This window comes from Hevea brasiliensis, chromosome 5 (assembly GCF_030052815.1).
Source record: "Hevea brasiliensis isolate MT/VB/25A 57/8 chromosome 5, ASM3005281v1, whole genome shotgun sequence".
In the NCBI taxonomy this organism is placed as follows: Eukaryota; Viridiplantae; Streptophyta; class Magnoliopsida; order Malpighiales; family Euphorbiaceae; genus Hevea; species Hevea brasiliensis.
Window position 1 is genome coordinate 12,901,082 of NC_079497.1, and position 17,293 is coordinate 12,918,374.

At 34.2% G+C, this 17,293-nt stretch overlaps 1 protein-coding gene across 1 annotated transcript; it reads left to right on the forward strand.

Moving 5' to 3' along the window:
• The first annotated feature begins 10,972 nt into the window (after positions 1-10,972).
• On the forward strand, positions 10,973-13,522 carry LOC110644073 (uncharacterized). Its single transcript, XM_058147026.1, has 4 exons — positions 10,973-11,247; positions 11,332-11,404; positions 12,827-12,992; positions 13,234-13,522. The coding sequence occupies exons 1-4, from the start codon at positions 11,082-11,084 to the stop codon at positions 13,339-13,341; spliced, it is 513 nt and encodes a 170-aa protein (XP_058003009.1). The 5' UTR covers positions 10,973-11,081; the 3' UTR covers positions 13,342-13,522.
• Positions 13,523-17,293: the final 3,771 nt, after the last annotated feature.

Below are 17,293 nucleotides of genomic sequence, written 5' to 3' on the forward strand. Positions count from 1 at the left end.
GAGCTCCCATTTATTTTTATGTTGTATGAGTATGTGGAGAGTGAGCTGAGCTCTCCAATTGATTATATATTGTGTTTACAGGTCGGGAAAGTCAAAAACTTCCCGTTGAAAGGTCCATTTTATGGCCGGACTCTGTCCGATTGAATTCTTGAAATTGGGCCCAATGGGCCTTAGAGTTGGGTTAAGGAATAGGTAGGCTTACTACGGGCCTCGGGGGCTTTAGGCTGGCCCAGGTCCTAGTGCCGGTCCGGCCCATAGGTTGGGTCGTGACAAATGTGGTATCAGTGCTTAGGCTCCAGATTCATAGGGAATAATTATCTAAAGTGTTGGGAAGAGTCTACTAGAAGTCATATGGGGAAAATAGGGTACACATTCGTCTTGCATTGTCATCTTTGCTTCTAGTTTCTGCTTAATAAAATTATGTATAAATATGAGTCTATAGAGATGTGTAACATGCTGTTTTGAATTTTGTGGGCTAATGCTGCTGAATTTCAGGAAAATGCGTAAAAGTAGGAGAGCTGCCACTGCACCAGAACCAGATGTGCCTGACGAGGTGTCGGCACAGGATGAGGCGCCTGCCCCGAGGAGGCGGGGTAGGAGGCCTAGAGCTGCTCAAGTAGAAGAGCAGCTGCCAACAGTTCAGGATCAGTCTTTTATGGCACAGGGTCCCATGGATCCCATGGCAGCTACTCTAGCTGGGTTGCAGAGAACCATCGATATAATGGCACAGTATATGGTCCACCCTCCACAGCAGCAGCAGTCCACTGCACCAAGTGAGGAACCTTACAAACAGATAATCAATTTCAAGAAGTTGGTGCCTGGTACTTATGATGTGTCAGACGATGTCTATCGGTTTTTGGATTCCTACAGACAAGCAGGAACAGAGTTGCAATTGACTGATAGAAGACTTATAGAGTGTATGCAGCATGTCATGGGGCCTATGCTTAGACAATGGATTAATGATTACATATTACCTCGAATGGAAGGTTTGTCCTGGACTCAGTTTGTGGAACTGTTCATTAATCGGTTTGTGCCAAAAAGCTTCAAAGATCAAAAGCAGTAGGCCTTTGAGGCCTTAAGACAGAATGGTAGGTCTATAGATGAATATGCTACAGAATTTCTGAAACTGAGCAGGTATGCCCCTGCAGCAGTAGCTACAGAAACTATGAAGGTGAATAGATTCCTAAAGGGGCTTGACAGGAGGTATGCAAACCTGGCCATGATGTCTGATCAGTCTTTTGATGTGGTGGTTGATCGGCCCAGACAGATTGAGATTAGCTATGCTGTGGATGACAGCGGAAGAGCAAAGAAAAACAAAGCAGAGGGTTCTTCAGGTGTTCCCCACATGGGTGCTCCGGATAGTGGTGGCCAGAGTAATTACAGAGGAAGAAGTAGGAACAAGAAGAGTGGTTTTAGACACAAACCTCGAGGGTTCAGGCCAGGGTACGGATCCAGCAGTGGTCATAGTTCGGGGTACAGCAATTCTGGGTCTGGTTCAAGATCCTCCTTTGCACCTTGTGCACAGTGTGGAAGAGGACATTCAGGACCTTGTATGATGAGTTCAGGAGTATGCTTTAGATGTGGCCAACAAGGTCACTTTGCTAGGGAATGCCCCGTGTTCAACGAGCCACAAATGGGGTCACAGGGTTCTGTTGCAAATGTTCCTCGTCAGTTGTATCCTGGTGCTTCTAGCATGGCAGGCAATCAGTTCAGTGGCCAATAGGGCTGAGGACAAGGGAGACATGGATTTGGAGGCAGATCAGGAGGTAGAAGTCAGTATCAGGGTTCTGCCACTCAAGGTAGGGGTCAAGCTCGGGTTTTCACCCTAACCCACCAGGATGCTCAGGCTTCCAATGCAGTTGTGGCAGGTATTCTTCTAGTCTGTTCCTATGAGGCTCGTGTTTTGATAGATCCGGGTGCTACGCACTCATTTGTCTCCCATGTGTTTGCCATGAGGTTGGATAGAAACCCTACAACTTTAGAATGCCCTTTGTCTGTAGCTACCCCGCTTAGTGACAACATAGATGTAAATATGATTTTTCCGGGTAGCCCAGTAATAGTGGATGGAAAGATCCTCCCAGCAGACTTGGTTCCTCTACCAGTGATAGATTTTGATGTAATTCTGGGAATGGATTGGCTGGCAACTCATTATGCCACTTTAGACTGCAGGAACAAAAAGGTGTATTTCTACATACCTGGTGTGGAAGAGTTTAGCTTTGACGGTGACAGGAGCATGGCTCTATATAATTTGGTGTCAGCAATTAGTGCTAGAAAAATGTTGAGGCGTGGATGTCAAGGGTATTTGGCATTGGTGAGAGATACATCTATAGGAGGTGTCAACATGGAAAATGTTCCTGTTGTCAGAGAATTCATGGATGTCTTCCCTGAGGAGCTTCCAGGGTTGCCACCAGGAAGGGAAATAGAGTTTTGCATTGATGTTGTGTTGGGTACGAACCCCATATCAATGCCGCCTTACAGGATGGCACCAGCAGAACTAAAAGAGTTAAAGGAGCAACTACAGGAGCTTTTGGACAAGGGTTTCATACATCCGAGCACTTCACCCTGGGGTGCTCCTGTTCTATTTGTGAGAAAGAAGGATGGGTCATTGAGGTTATGTATTGACTATAGACAGCTGAACAAGGTGACTGTGAAGAACAAGTATCCATTTCCTCGGATCGATGATCTGTTTGATCAGCTCCAAGGGGCTAGATTCTTTTCCAAGATAGACTTGCGATCAGGCTACCATCAGTTGAGAATCAGGAATGAGGATGTGTCCAAAACAGCATTCAGGACAAAATATGGTCATTATGAGTTCTTGGTGATGTCTTTTGGACTCACTAATGCACCAGCAGCCTTCGTGGACTTGATGAACAGGGTGTTCAAGCCATTTTTGGACCGTTTTGTCATCGTATTCTTAGATGACATTTTGGTATACTCTCGGACCGAGGAAGAACACGTGGCACTTGAGGATGGTGTTGCAGACTTTGAGGGAGCACCAGCTATATGCCAAATTTTCAAAATGTGAATTTTGGCTAGAAAGCATCTCATTCTTGGGACACGTGATTTCTAGTGAAGGTATTCAAGTAGATCCCAAGAAAATTGAAGCTGTAACTGATTGGCTTAGGCCTGCAACAGTCACTGAGGTGCGAAGTTTTCTGGGCCTAGCTGGTTACTATAGGTGTTTTGTGCAGGATTTTTCCAGGATAGCGGCTCCCCTAACTAAGTTGACTAGGAAAAATGTTCCATTCATTTGGACAGATGACTGTGAGAAGAGTTTCCAGATGCTTAAGGAGTGTCTAACCACCGCCCCTGTGTTGACACTACCGATGAGTGGTGAAGGATATACCGTGTATTATGACGCCTCCAGAGTTGGCTTAGGGTGTGTTTTGATTCAGAATGGAAAGGTAGTGGCTTATGCTTTAAGGCAGCTGAAGAGGCATGAGCAGAACTACCCCACCCATGATTTGGAAATGGAGGCTGTAGTCTTTGCACTAAAAATCTGGAGACACTACCTGTATGGTGAAGTGTGCAAGATATACACCGACCACAAGAGTTTGAAGTACATCTTCCAACAGAGGGATTTAAACTTGAGACAGAGGAGATGGATGGAGCTTCTAAAGGACTATGATTGCACCATCCAGTACCACCCTGGGAAGGCCAATGTAGTAGCAGATACTTTGAGCAGAAAATCTTCTGGCAGTTTGGCGCACATTTCAGCGGAAAAGAGACCGTTGATTCAGGAAGTACATGAATTGATGGATCAAGGTTTAATCCTAGATCTTTCAGATGAGGGGGTATTGTTGGCTCATTTTTCAGTGCGACTTGCGAGACAGAGTTAGAGTTTCCCAGCACAGAGACCAACAATTGATGAAGATCATAGAAAGAGTACAGCAAGGTGAAGGTGGAGAGTTTGGATTTGCCAATGATAGAGCCCTTATGCAAGGTTCTAGGATATGTATGCCTGATGTGGACAATCTCAGAAATGAAATCATGCGAGAGGCACACTATACACTGTACAGTGTCCACCCAGGTTCCACCAAGATGTACCATGATGTGAAAGATAGCTATTGGTGGAATGGCATGAAGAGAGATATAGCAGACTTCGTGTCCAAGTACTTGACTTGTCAGAAGGTGAAGTTTGAACACCAGAGACCGTCAGGAAAGCTGCAAGAGCTCCCTATCCCAGAATAGAAGTGGGAGATGATTACTATGGATTTTGTGACTGGGTTGCCTCGTACCACGCGAAGATATGATTCGATATGGGTAATTGTAGACCGCCTAACTAAATCAGCTCACTTCTTGCCTGTGAAGACTACATATTCTGTGGCACAGTATGCCCGACTCTACATTCGAGAAATAGTCAGATTGCATGGAGTTCCTGCTTCCATAATATCTGACAGAGGGCCCCAGTTCACTTCTCGGTTTTGGAGGAAGTTGTAGGAGGCACTTGGCACACAGTTGAACTTTAGTACTGCTTTCCACCCTCAGACAGATGGACAGTCCGAAATGACAATCCAAACACTGGAAGACATGCTTCGCATGAGTGTTTTGGATTTTGGAGGTCAATGGGATGATCAGCTAGCTTTGGTGGAGTTTGCCTACAACAACAGTTATCACTCCAGCATAGGGATGGCACCCTATGAGGCACTATATGGAAGAAAGTGTAGGTCTCCTCTGTGTTGGACAAAAATGGGAGAAGCGAAGGTGCATGATGTAGACCTAGTGCAGTACACTTCAGAGATGGTTCCTTTAATCAGGGAACGATTGAAAATAACTTTCAGTAGGCAGAAGAGTTATGCAGACCCCAGACGAAGGGATGTGGAGTTTGCAGTAGGCGACTATGTATTCCTGAACGTTTCTCCGATGAAGGGAGTCATGAGATTTGGAAAGAAGGGCAAGTTGGCACCTCGGTATATTGGACCTTTTGAGGTTGCTGATAGAGTTGGAGCAGTTACCTACCGCTTGGAGCTACCACCCAACCTTTCTCATGTTCATCCTGTGTTTCACATCTCCATGCTCAGGAAATACATTCCTGATCCTTCCCATGTGTTACAACCAGATGTAATAGAGCTGAAAGAAAACTTGACGTTTGAGGAGCAACCTGTAGCCATAGTGGACTATCAAGTGAGGCAACTCAGATCAAAACAGATCCCTATGGTTAAGGTTTTGTGGAGGAGCCAGTCAGTGGAAGAGTGCACCTGGGAGTCAGAACGGGATATACGTAGCAAGTACCCTTATCTGTTCAATGTGTAATCCTATAATTTATTCTGCCTTGTGTAAAATTCAAGGATGAATTTTCTGTAAGGGGGGAAGAATGTAACACCCCAAATTTTAAATGTATTATTTTGTGAGTAATATTAATATTTTTATTTTATTTAAATTTTAGGAAATTATTTGAAATTTTTCAGATTTTCGAAATTGGGTTTGATTTCCCGAAAATATAAAACTTTAATGATTTTTAAAAACTAATTTAAAGATCACGTGGCAAAACTAAAAATATATTTGGAGTCTACGAATTTTTCTGAGTTTTCTAGAATTTTTTCGGAATTTTTGGGCCTCGTTTTCGGTCCCAAGGCAGAGTAAAAATTCAAAATTTTGTATCTTGAATCAAACCAGATCGGATCGGACCGGTCGAATCGGGCCGGCTCCTTTTTCTTCTTCTTCTCCTCTCCCGCGCGCGTTCTCCTTCCTCTCTCTCTCTCTCTCTCCTGTTTTCTCTCTCCTCCCACCCAGCTTGCTAGCCAGCCGCCTCCCCCGCCACCCCAGCCCGCCGACACGCCTCCCCAGCCACCGGCCGCCTCCTAGAACGCCGGCAAATGTCACACAAAGCGACGCGACGCGCAGTGCGCGACTCTTTGTCTTCCCAGCAGAAATCCGGTCGATCCGGCCACTGATTGGGCCGGGTCTTGTGTCTAAACTCATCTACACATCGAGAGCTTTCCATAGATACCAAGAACACCAAAATCCATCGAGCGGTTTGTCCAATTTTTGTCCGGGAAGTTTTAGCCCATTTTGACTTTTGGGCTAGATTTCTCGCAAACCGTGAACCCCACGAGAAAACCGAGAGTACCAGAGCGCTCCACTCGTCAAGAGCTTCGCGGCAATATAAATTTTAAAATTTTTCGACACCATTTTTTGGTGGGTCCCATGAAACTTTGCAGTATTTTTTCGAGCATTAAATGAGCTTAGAAAATTTCGTAAAATTTATGTACTAACCCCCGTATTGTGGGCTTCGTGTAGGTATCTTCAATTCGCGAAAATTCGACAGTTGTCCGGGTTTGTGAATTTCCGGCCAGACTGACCGGCTACCGGAAAAGTCTCCGAATTGGATCGAGGTTTTGGCTACTCCATCATTGTCAGACGTCCCGAGCGCGTCCCCGGAGTCGGAATCGGCATAGGTAAACTCGAACTTTACTTTTTCGTAATTTTCTAGTGCTTAAATGGGATTAAAAATCTATAAAATATTCGTGGTAGCTCAGAAAATTATGATTCTTTTTGCAATAGTCTAGTAATATTGCTAAGGACCACAGGGAAAAGTTTTAGAATTTTTAGAGCTTATTTGGGCAGTTTTTGCAAAAATGATCAATTATAAGGACTAAATTGTAAATTTACATATTGTGATTGAGGATTGTTTGGATGGGCCCAGGAGGGGCTGTGTGATATGATTGAGTTGTGAGTGTATGAATTGTGAATATAGAAGTGCATTTTGAGCCCTTTTGCAGGTTGGGTAGGTCCTAGGTATAGGGAAGACTCTGCCAGATTTTCAACACGACTTAGGACGTATTTGGTCTTTTCTTAGTTTGTATTGAGTCAAATTTACTAAATAATTGTAATAAAATTGTCAGGTGAGCCAGGACAGCCTTCTTCCTCTGCCTAGCCGCCTCAGTGACCGCTGTCAAGTCTGTGAATAAAATATTAATTTTAATTGTAATTTCGATATTATTATATGTTCAAGCATGCCCATACATCACTTATATGCATATATCTATGTAGTTAAACTCTAGGCACGTTTTATGTCGCATTCACAACTGTTAAAGTGCCATGGATGTTGTTGTGGTAATTTGGAGCAGTGTGCATGCGTTGGCGTGCGTGTGATGTGGTGTTGGCTATGGATAGGACGGGTAGTCACGGCTTGAGATCTTCGCTGGGACTCGGTCCTTCGGGGTAGTCACGGCTTGAGTTCTTCGCTGGGGCCCCGATTTGGTTTATTAAGCAAAAGTCCGGCTTGAGTTCTTCGCTGGCACAGGTTGGATTTAAGAGAGCTGTATAGGGGATCAGCTCCCATATATTATGATTGATATTACTGGGTGTGTGAGTGCTCCAAATTACCTTTTTGCTGTTATAATGTGAAAATATTACTGATGTTGCATTTCACTCTACAGGGTGCATTAGTTTTAGATAGTTATAGAGATTATGGTTCTCTCTGAGTCGAACGCTTACTTCTGTTCAATATTTTTCCAGGCCACAGGAGGATATTTTTGAGGTTAACCTGCTTTTCTCCCTCGCAGATCATCTATTCATGTTTATGTAATTTTATTAACTTCTAGAATTTCCGCATGTGTTAGAAATATTTATTTGAATTAGGTCTGTAATATAAATTGTTATTTTGGACCTGTAAACTTATTATTTCATGCATGTTGATGGACTGGATGAGGGAGCTGAGCTCCTATTTATTTTTATGTTGTATGAGTATGTGAAGGGTGAGCTGAGCTCCCTAGTTGATTATATATTGTGTTTACAGGTCCGGTGAGTCAAAAACTCCCCGTTGAAAGGTCCATTTTATGACCGGACTCTGTCCGATTGAATTCTTGAAATTGGGCCCAATGGGCCTTAGAGTTGGGTTAAGGAATAGTTAGGCTTACTACGGGTCTCGGGGGCTTTAGGCTGGTTCAGGTCCTAGTGCCGGTCCAACCCATAGGTTGGGTCGTGACCATAAACAAATTTTTTTAACAATAAACTATTAGAAATTAGCTTAACCAATATGTAACTTATATTAATAAATCATATAAGTTGAGTTAAGAAATTAAATAGAATTACATTCCTTAATAAAATAGAATTTGTATTTAAATTTACCAATAAACAATTAAATTAAAAAATTTTTAAATAATAAGAAATTCTTATATTATTTTTTTAGTCAATCAAAATAAATAAATAACACCATCGAGGTTGATAGCCGGGTAGTTAACTTGGTGAGATGGCCTTGTCTTATTTTCGTTCACCTACTCGTACTAACATAATAACTAAATATTATCTCTTTTTAGGAGTATAATGAGAGAAAATAGCGGATTGTTTAATGGTTTGTCTCATTAGTTTGATGATAGATCTCTTTCTATGAGGTTGAGTTAAACTTAGGACGTTAACTGATGACCTCAAGCTTCGAGCCTAAAAGGATTATGACCGTCCTATTTTTTTTTAATTAAAAAAACATAAATAACAATGTATTCTTATTAAATTCAACAAATGTCCTTTTCTGTCAATATTATTACTTATATTTTTTCCATTTTTTTATATGTACACTTATTTTTTATTAATATGCGTGGTATATATTTTTTTTATTTGTTGAACATACTTATTATTTAATTTTTTCATATGTAATATTTTATTAATTTTTTATATATAATACATCATTACAAATTATTTACATTACTAAAATTTGGAAATGCAATTAATATAATATAAGTAATTATATTAAATAACATAATATCACATTCAACTTCATATAGTTTTTTTTTAAATGAAATTATTATAATAGATGAATTTACTTTAGAATATAGATTTAATGCATGTTTAAATAATTAATATTGACATACATTTGGTTTTATATAACAGATGTCGTTCCTAATTTTTTTTTATATAAGTGTGGATCTGCAAGATGATAATAAAATAAATATAGAATAAATTAATTGATCACCACTCTAATATTTAAGTTAATATGGATACTGAGTAGTGTATAGAATTAATTAATTAAAATTCTGTACCATACTCAATACCTAAAAAAAAATTAAAAATCAGCAAAAAATTTTTTTTTTAAATATAATTATTTTTATCTTTTAGATATTTAAATTTTAACTTTATCACCTGTAAATTTATGAAAAAACTTTAAATAATAAAATTATTTAATGGAAATAAGGAAATTTGAATTAATATTATTAATAAAATAATTTATAATTTTGATAATATTAATAAAATTTTCTTATTATTAGATTTTGATCACTAAGAGAATATATTTTTTATCACCTTGATTTACCATCTATAAATATAATGTGATTAAGCTGAAGATCGAGATCAACATCATGATGAGTCAACCTATTTTTGACATATGCATGAATCCGCTTCTCTAATCCAGTGCTCCTGCCGTACCACATGCAGAAATTACGCCTTTCAATGAAACCTCATCAGTTTCAATACCCACACCGTGCATTTCCCTAAACCTAAAGTCTTGTTGACCATTGCCGTCCCTGCATGCCCATTTATCATTGCACTCCAGAAAACCAAATTCCTCTCAGTAATTTCATCAAACACCTTCCTAACAAGCACTATTTCCTCACACTTTGCTTGAAACTCACCAATAAAGATTGTACGTAAGGGCTTAAAGTGAAATTTAGGTTTTGAATTTGATTCGGTTCCATCTGTCCTTCGAGCTCCAATAGCATACGGTCGACATAGACGGTACGAAATACCCACTTTCCTTTTTGCCTCAGCTCTCATCCCTCAAGCTCCGGCGATTTAAGATGCCGCTTTTTTTGTTTTTTTTCTTTGAAATAGTATTATTAAGGTTTTATTTTTGAATATAAACGGTAGATGGCTCCTTGTCCCTCAAATCAATTTTTTTATTCATTTTGATTTTGCATTATTTATTCATGATCATGATTTGTTGAGACTTGACTAGTAGACGAGTTGCTTGCTGTGATTGATGCTTGAGGTACAAAAATTGATGGACTGTTGTGTTCTTAGATTCTAATTTCCTGTGCTGAAACTTGAAAGACTGAAGTTCTCTGCTACTTAATCTTCGAAATCCTTTCTGTGTGTGTTTATGAAGAGTTTGCTGCTGTTTGTGTTTGTGTTGGACTTCTTCCTTTCTGCTTTGCTGTTGTGACGAGGAGGAATCTCCTTGTCTATCTGTGACGAGTTCAAAATTTGCTTTTCTCTTTTTTGAGTTCCTTTTTCTTAGTTTCTTTCTGATAGTTTGATGTTGGTTTTGTTACTGCAATTTGCAAGACTTGATACAAAGGGCATAAATCCTTTGCTGCGTCTCTATGTCTGTTTTACTGTGATCACAAGACATAAAACCATGGCTGTGAGAATATAATGAATTGACATACTAGCTGATTTATCCTGTCAAATTGGAAACTGCTGCTATAGAATTTAATTTCTATTTAAACATCAGGATATTTAACAAATACCGATTTGATTTTTCTTTTTGTTTGTAATTCCAATCAAGTTGAGTTTTTCTTTAGAACAATATTGCTCCATTGTGATTTAGGATTTTCGGCAATTGACTAAATATATATTTGCACAACATTTTCAAGTTCTGATAGAAACTTGAAATGGCATTGCATATGATTATTTAAATTTTATAAGACTTATCGATCATGATCAGTTTCAAAAACTGATCATTTATAAAGTAATATGAATTAAAAAAAAAAAAAGTGAACTTGATGTGCTCAATTGATTTTCATTGAGAAACTTAATTTGCAATTAAATGTTATTCAATTTAATTTCATGTTTATATAGTAACTCATTAATAAATGAACAGAATCCCAAGTGGAAGATTTAGGTTTGAGTGCAAATTGAATCAATCCAAGCAAATCTCATTAAAAGTTGTGTTCATAACCTTTTGGTTTGACTTTGGTTAGAGTTGTAGTTGTGTAGACATATAATTATGTATATAGTATTTTAAATTAATAATATTTGATTAATATTTTTATGCCCCACTGGTTGAACCACTTACCGATCCACCTAGTTGCTCTGACGGGTCAACGTCCTGGCTGGGTTTAATAATGCTGATGACATTCCTGCTTGACATGGATGCTTGGTGCAGATGGGAGCAAATTTTCACGTAACATGCATCTAGTTCCAGAATGGGATCTGGTAACATTTTGTGGAGTTTGGCAAAGAATTACTTCACTGTTGGGCTCATAGGGCTCACCATTTCAGATCGATATGCTAGTGTTGTTCCAGTGCGAGGCACCTCTATGTCTCCCACCTTTAATCCCCAAACCAGTACCTTTTGGGGATCATCCATTGGTAATACATTTTAGTGAAAACTCAATACAAATGGTTTGCCTCAGTAGTATTTTTTTCATCATTTGATCAATGGTTTGGTTGCAGATGACTGTGTTCTGGTAGAGAAGTTTTGCCTTGAGAAGTACAAATTCTCCCATGGCGATGTGGTAGTTTTCAGGTAGGTGTTTGCCTTACCTAAATCATATTTATACTCTAGCAAGCATCATCTCTTGTTCTTGTAAGATAGAAATTCTCATTTTATGTTCAACTTACATTTGTTAAGCTGTATAACTCAAACAATTGATAATCTCTGTTTGTTCTAAAAGTTGAAAGGGTGAAAAGAAAGGGATCATAAATTTTTAAGGACTTTAAGCCACATTTGGTTCAATTTGGGAATGGGAATGGAATGTAATTCTTATAATAGGTTCTATTTTTCTTTTTTTTGTATTCAAAGAATCCAAATTTTGTAGCACTTTTTGTGTTTGAAAAACTTAGTCTATGTCGAAATGACATTTTTTTTATTATAAATTTTTAGATCACCATTAAATTCTGTTTAGTTATGTAAAATAAAATTGAAATAGAATTTTTAGGTTCTAAATATCCATTTTCCAAGGCATACCAAACATGTCTTTTAACGAAAACCTGGCTTTACTATTTGCCAAAGCTAGTGATAAAACGCTAGTCATGAAGAATAAATTGGTCCTTTTGGGTGCAACCTTTACTAGAAATTAGGATTTTTCTTTTTTGAGAAGAATAAGCAGGTGGTGTCACATTAGGAATTAAGCCACTTGTGTGCTATAATGGTGGTTCAAAAGTAGCTTTAATAACTGTATCATTCTTCATTAGGAGGCTAGAGTTTGCAACTTATTTCTTGCTACTGTTGTTCTAATGGAATCTTTGACTGACTTCGAAAAGCATATACAAGCTACAGAATTCTCTCCTCTTGCCTGATTTTGTTTGGCTGGCCTACCAGCGAGCCTAAGCTAAGTTATGTGAGTTGTCAAGTGGCTATTGATGCTTGGTTTGTCAGCAACAATATTGGTTATTATTATGAAATATGAGTTTTATGCTAGAATTTGCTTGCTTGATGGAATAAAGAATTGAGCTTTATTGTGACATGGGCTTCTTTATGATGAATTAGCGTATTGCAGGTTTAATCTTTTAGAAATTTGTGATACTAAATGGCTAGAATATTATCATTTATGTCTTCATTTATACCCTATCCATTTTCCAAGGCAAGTTTACGTAGTTACGCAGAATTATATCTAGAGAAGCTGAAATGGGCTCATGGGGTGATCTGCACTCAAATGACCAGTTTGCTCTTGCCCTGAGTGGTCTGAGTTATATCCAATTTTCATTTCTCATATACCTAGTATAAATCTATGGCTCTAAATGATATTGGGGATAACATGTATTAAAGCATTCATTTACTATGCTATCCTCTTTATGTATTGAGTATTTGAGTACCAAGTTATCTGTCTCACCAATGAGTTTATGGTATATACTTGGCATCATAGGCAAGCAACATAGCATAATATACACTGCAGTTTTTCTGTGCTCACATCTGATATTACTATGGTTGCATTTTTTTTTTTTATAGCTCCCCAAGTAATCACAAGGAGAGACTGATAAAGAGAATTATTGGCTTACCAGGCGACTGGATTGGCACTCCTCATTCACATGATGTGGTCAAGGTTCCAGAAGGACATTGTTGGGTCGAGGGAGACAACTCACTTTCTAGCATGGATTCAAAATCTTTTGGCCCGGTATGTACAAATGCAACTATTATTTCTAATAGTTGTTGCAAGGGGTATGTGTTCAACAATGGTTTTAACTTCATTAGACTTAAAACTGTCTTTTGTTGCCCAAAGGTGTAGAAATGTAGTATTTGCTTAGTTTATTTGTTGGCAGTACAAATGATTTTGGTGCAGGACCTTTTAGAATCTGTTTATGCGGCATTACATATATCATGGTTTGTTCTAATGTGAAAGAGCTGTTCAATGACAGATTCCTTTGGGGTTAATTAATGGAAGGGTTACCCACATTGTATGGCCTCCTCAAAGAATAGGTGAGGTTGAGACAAGAATGCCTCAGGGCAGATTTTCTTCCTTCTAATCAAATTTCAATGGTGGACTAACTTTGCTCTGGATCAATGGTTGCTGCATTCTTTTATCGGTTACAGTATGTATTGCTCTCAGTTTCTTTCATGTTGCAGTGATATACATTCCTACTTGAAATTATCATTGTTGTTGTCATTGTTGCTATGGTTATTATCAATTTTGCCACCCTAAATGAAGAGGGTGGATGAGTTTTATTTTTCCAGTTTCAAATGTCAGTGTCACAAACCCTTTGTTTGGGAAAAAAAATTAGGTGGGTGGTTTTTTTTTTTTTTTTTGGGGAAGGTAGGGGGATTGGGGGGTGGGGGTTTGAGGGGAGATATCACATTTTTGGGACATACAAACATTGAAAATAACATATAAAATATTTTTTTATCAAAATGATAAAAATATTAATTTGGGACAAAAGAGCATAAAGTGGTAATGTATACCACCTGAATTAATTGTAACCATTATCTATGACGTCAAACATTTGGGTTATTGGATTCTATGGAAATCCACTCACGCCTTCAATGTTTTCTACCTATTTTTAGTGTGGGTACTCTGAATAAGTGAGCCAAAAAAAATTGATCTTAACACAGTTAAAACATTTGTCATGGCTGTATCTGGTTGGTTTCCCTTTGCTTGTTCATCTATTAGAGCATGCAGCAGAATATGAATATGGAGTCCAATTCACAATTCCACCGCAGAGTGTCTTTCTTGGACTTGCCACCCTCTGAATTTTGATTGTTTTGGCATCTTAACTGGCATTCTTGTCTCTGCATATACCATATAAAAACTTCCTATTCATCAAGAGAAATATAATTTAGTTATATAAGGTATAATATAACTAGGCGTTATATATACATGTAATTGAGTTTCACTAAATGAAAATAAACACAATAGCTCTTAATAACTTGTGAAGGTTCACTTCAACTTAAAAACTCATAGAAGTACGTTAAATGAGCATCAATATAACCGATGAGTTTTAGCTCACTAGAGTTGTCTTCAGGGTTAAATCAGTTTGTCTCACTCAAAGCTAATTAAAAAAAAGAAGTAAGCATCAATTAGCATGAATAACATTTCACTCGTTAATGTTGTTGATAATCACTCCACATCTGTGAAGTTACGTTATCCTTAAGAGTTCTCCTTGCTTATATTGACCAATAATGACATTTTCATTATGTAAATGTTGTGAAAATTCTTGGTCAACTTCAGCAATAAGATCATGGGCAGGATCTATACCCGTAAAGAAATTATGTAAAATGCAACCTGCCAATACAATTTCAGTCATAGTTGGGAAAGTGTAATGCATTTTGTGGAGAATCAATTGGAGGTGAGTTAGCGTACTATTAAATAAATATTAATTGTATATTATAAAATTACACATTTATGTATTATTGTAATTATTAATTTGATTTTTTTCTAAATTATTAAATTTTAATATGTAATATTTTTTAAAAAATCATTTTAAAATATTTAATTAGAATTTAAAATTTTAAATAATAGTATTTGATAATAAAAATACTTTTAATAAAATTTTTATAATAATAAATTCATTTATATCACTAGAAAATAAATTTTAATATATTAAATTTTTTTTAAATAATAAATAGGGAAATTTTTATTCACATTTTATAATAGAAAAGACTAAAATTAAAAATAATTTAAGTTAATAAAACAAATTATTGGCAGTAATTATTCAAATAACAAGTGGATAAAATGAAAAAGCCTTTTTTTTCTTTTTGAAATTGTCACATTAAGTTAGTTGAAAAAATAATTTTGATATATTATAGCAAAATATATCAATCTGGTATGATGTAGTTGAAATGTTAATAAGCTTTAAAATGCTTTCCATTGGCATCGAGTGTTATTTCTTAGTAAGATGGTCCATCCGATGGTTTATTTGTGAAGGGAAAAATATTAGTTTTCTTCAAATTGTCCTTTATTATTTGTAGTATTTGTAATTGTTTTAGTATTTAATTTAATTTTAGAGTTTATACAAATTTAAAATTCTTAGAACGTAAAGTTTAATTGTCTATATAATTTAAGGTTTATATAAATGCAAAATTCTTAATTTTACTTGTAATTAAAATATACTTAATTAAAATTTTATTATAATATAATTTTAAATAAAATTTTATAAAAATACTTTCATGATTCATATTATTTATAAAAATAAAAAAATATTTTATTTATATGAATCACTATTTTAATGAATTCTAATAAATTTTCATCTTTAACTTATAATTATTCATGTAAATTTATTTTAATATAATTATATTTGAATTTGTGTAGAATAATAAGAAAAAAAAATTAATTTTTGTTAGCCAAACATATAAATTATTTTATTATGTAAAAAATTCATATAAAATAAATTTATATTTTTTAATTATAGATATATTTTTAAAATTCTTAATTATTGCATTAATATACAAATTAATTGTAATTATTCTTATTAAAATTGAATTTATAAATTTTATTTTAATTCATATTCATTGATTTATAAATAATATTTAATTAATATATAATATATATTAAAATTATATAAATATAAAATTTTTAAATAATATATAATTAAGTACAAAGTATAAAAAAATTAAATTATATATATATATATATATAAGGAAAACATTTAAATAGATAAACATATATTATTTAAAAAATTACTAATTAACTGAATATGTTAAGTTTAAATTTCATTATAAAATCCATATAATTAATAGGATGATTATAATTTATAATACTTATTTTTTTTATTTTAAAATAATATGTTATTAAAAGTTTAAAAATATTAATATCTATACATATATAAGAAAAATATAATATTTTTTACTTTTTTAATACTATAATGTTATCATAATTTGATAAATAGTGAATACATGTAAAAAGAATTAAAAATTATATTTTGAATATAAAATTATTTTTTTAATTTAATAAATTTATATTTAAATTTAAATAAAAATTAATAAATTGATTAAAAAAGTTTATAATTTTCATATTAATACAAATATTGCATCATTTAATAGAATTTTTATTTATTTAGATTCAACTTATTTTATTGAAATTTGATGTCTGCTTCTAGAAAAATAATTATAAAAAATTTAATTTAAAAATACGTTATAAGTTAGTTTAACAAAATATTTTACTATAAACTCAATAGTTATTTGTGTATTTTTTACTATAATCATTTTAATTAAAAATAATAATATATTAAAGTTAGTGTTTTTTATTCTATTAGCATTAATTTTTTATTTTTTACAAAAAACAAGAGAATATTTTAGTTATTAATTTATTATTTATAAATAATTTATTAGTATTAATATATTTTTTAATCTTATTTTCAAAGTTTTTCTCTACATTATAAAAAATTATGAAATTATGTAAAATATTATAAATCAAAGAAAAATGAATAATATTGATATTTATTAATATGGATGTGTATAATTAATTTTTTAAATAAAATTAAAAATAATTAGAAATAAAAAAATTAATATTATATAAAATTTTACTAAATTAAATTTATTTTACTATTATATGTAAAAAAACCTTTAAATAGTATAAAAAAAAATTTAGATTTTTTTACTTTAATTATATATATTTTATAAAAATTATAAAATAGTAAAAATTAATTAACCTCGATAAACTTAATACTTATAAATTAATAAAATAATAAATAGTTAAATTTATTTATTTATAAAATACTTATAATTATAAAATTATATTATAATAATAAATTTTTTATTATAAATTTTATCAAAATAATTTCTTATTTCTATTAATATATTTTTATTTTAATTAATTTAATTTAAAAATAATAAGCACATATATAATACATATATCATGAAAAATAAAAAAAATTATTATATTATCATAATAATAATTAATATATTATAATAATATTATATTTTATAAAAAATTAATAAAAAATAATTTATAAAAATATAAAATTATGAGTACATATATTGAAT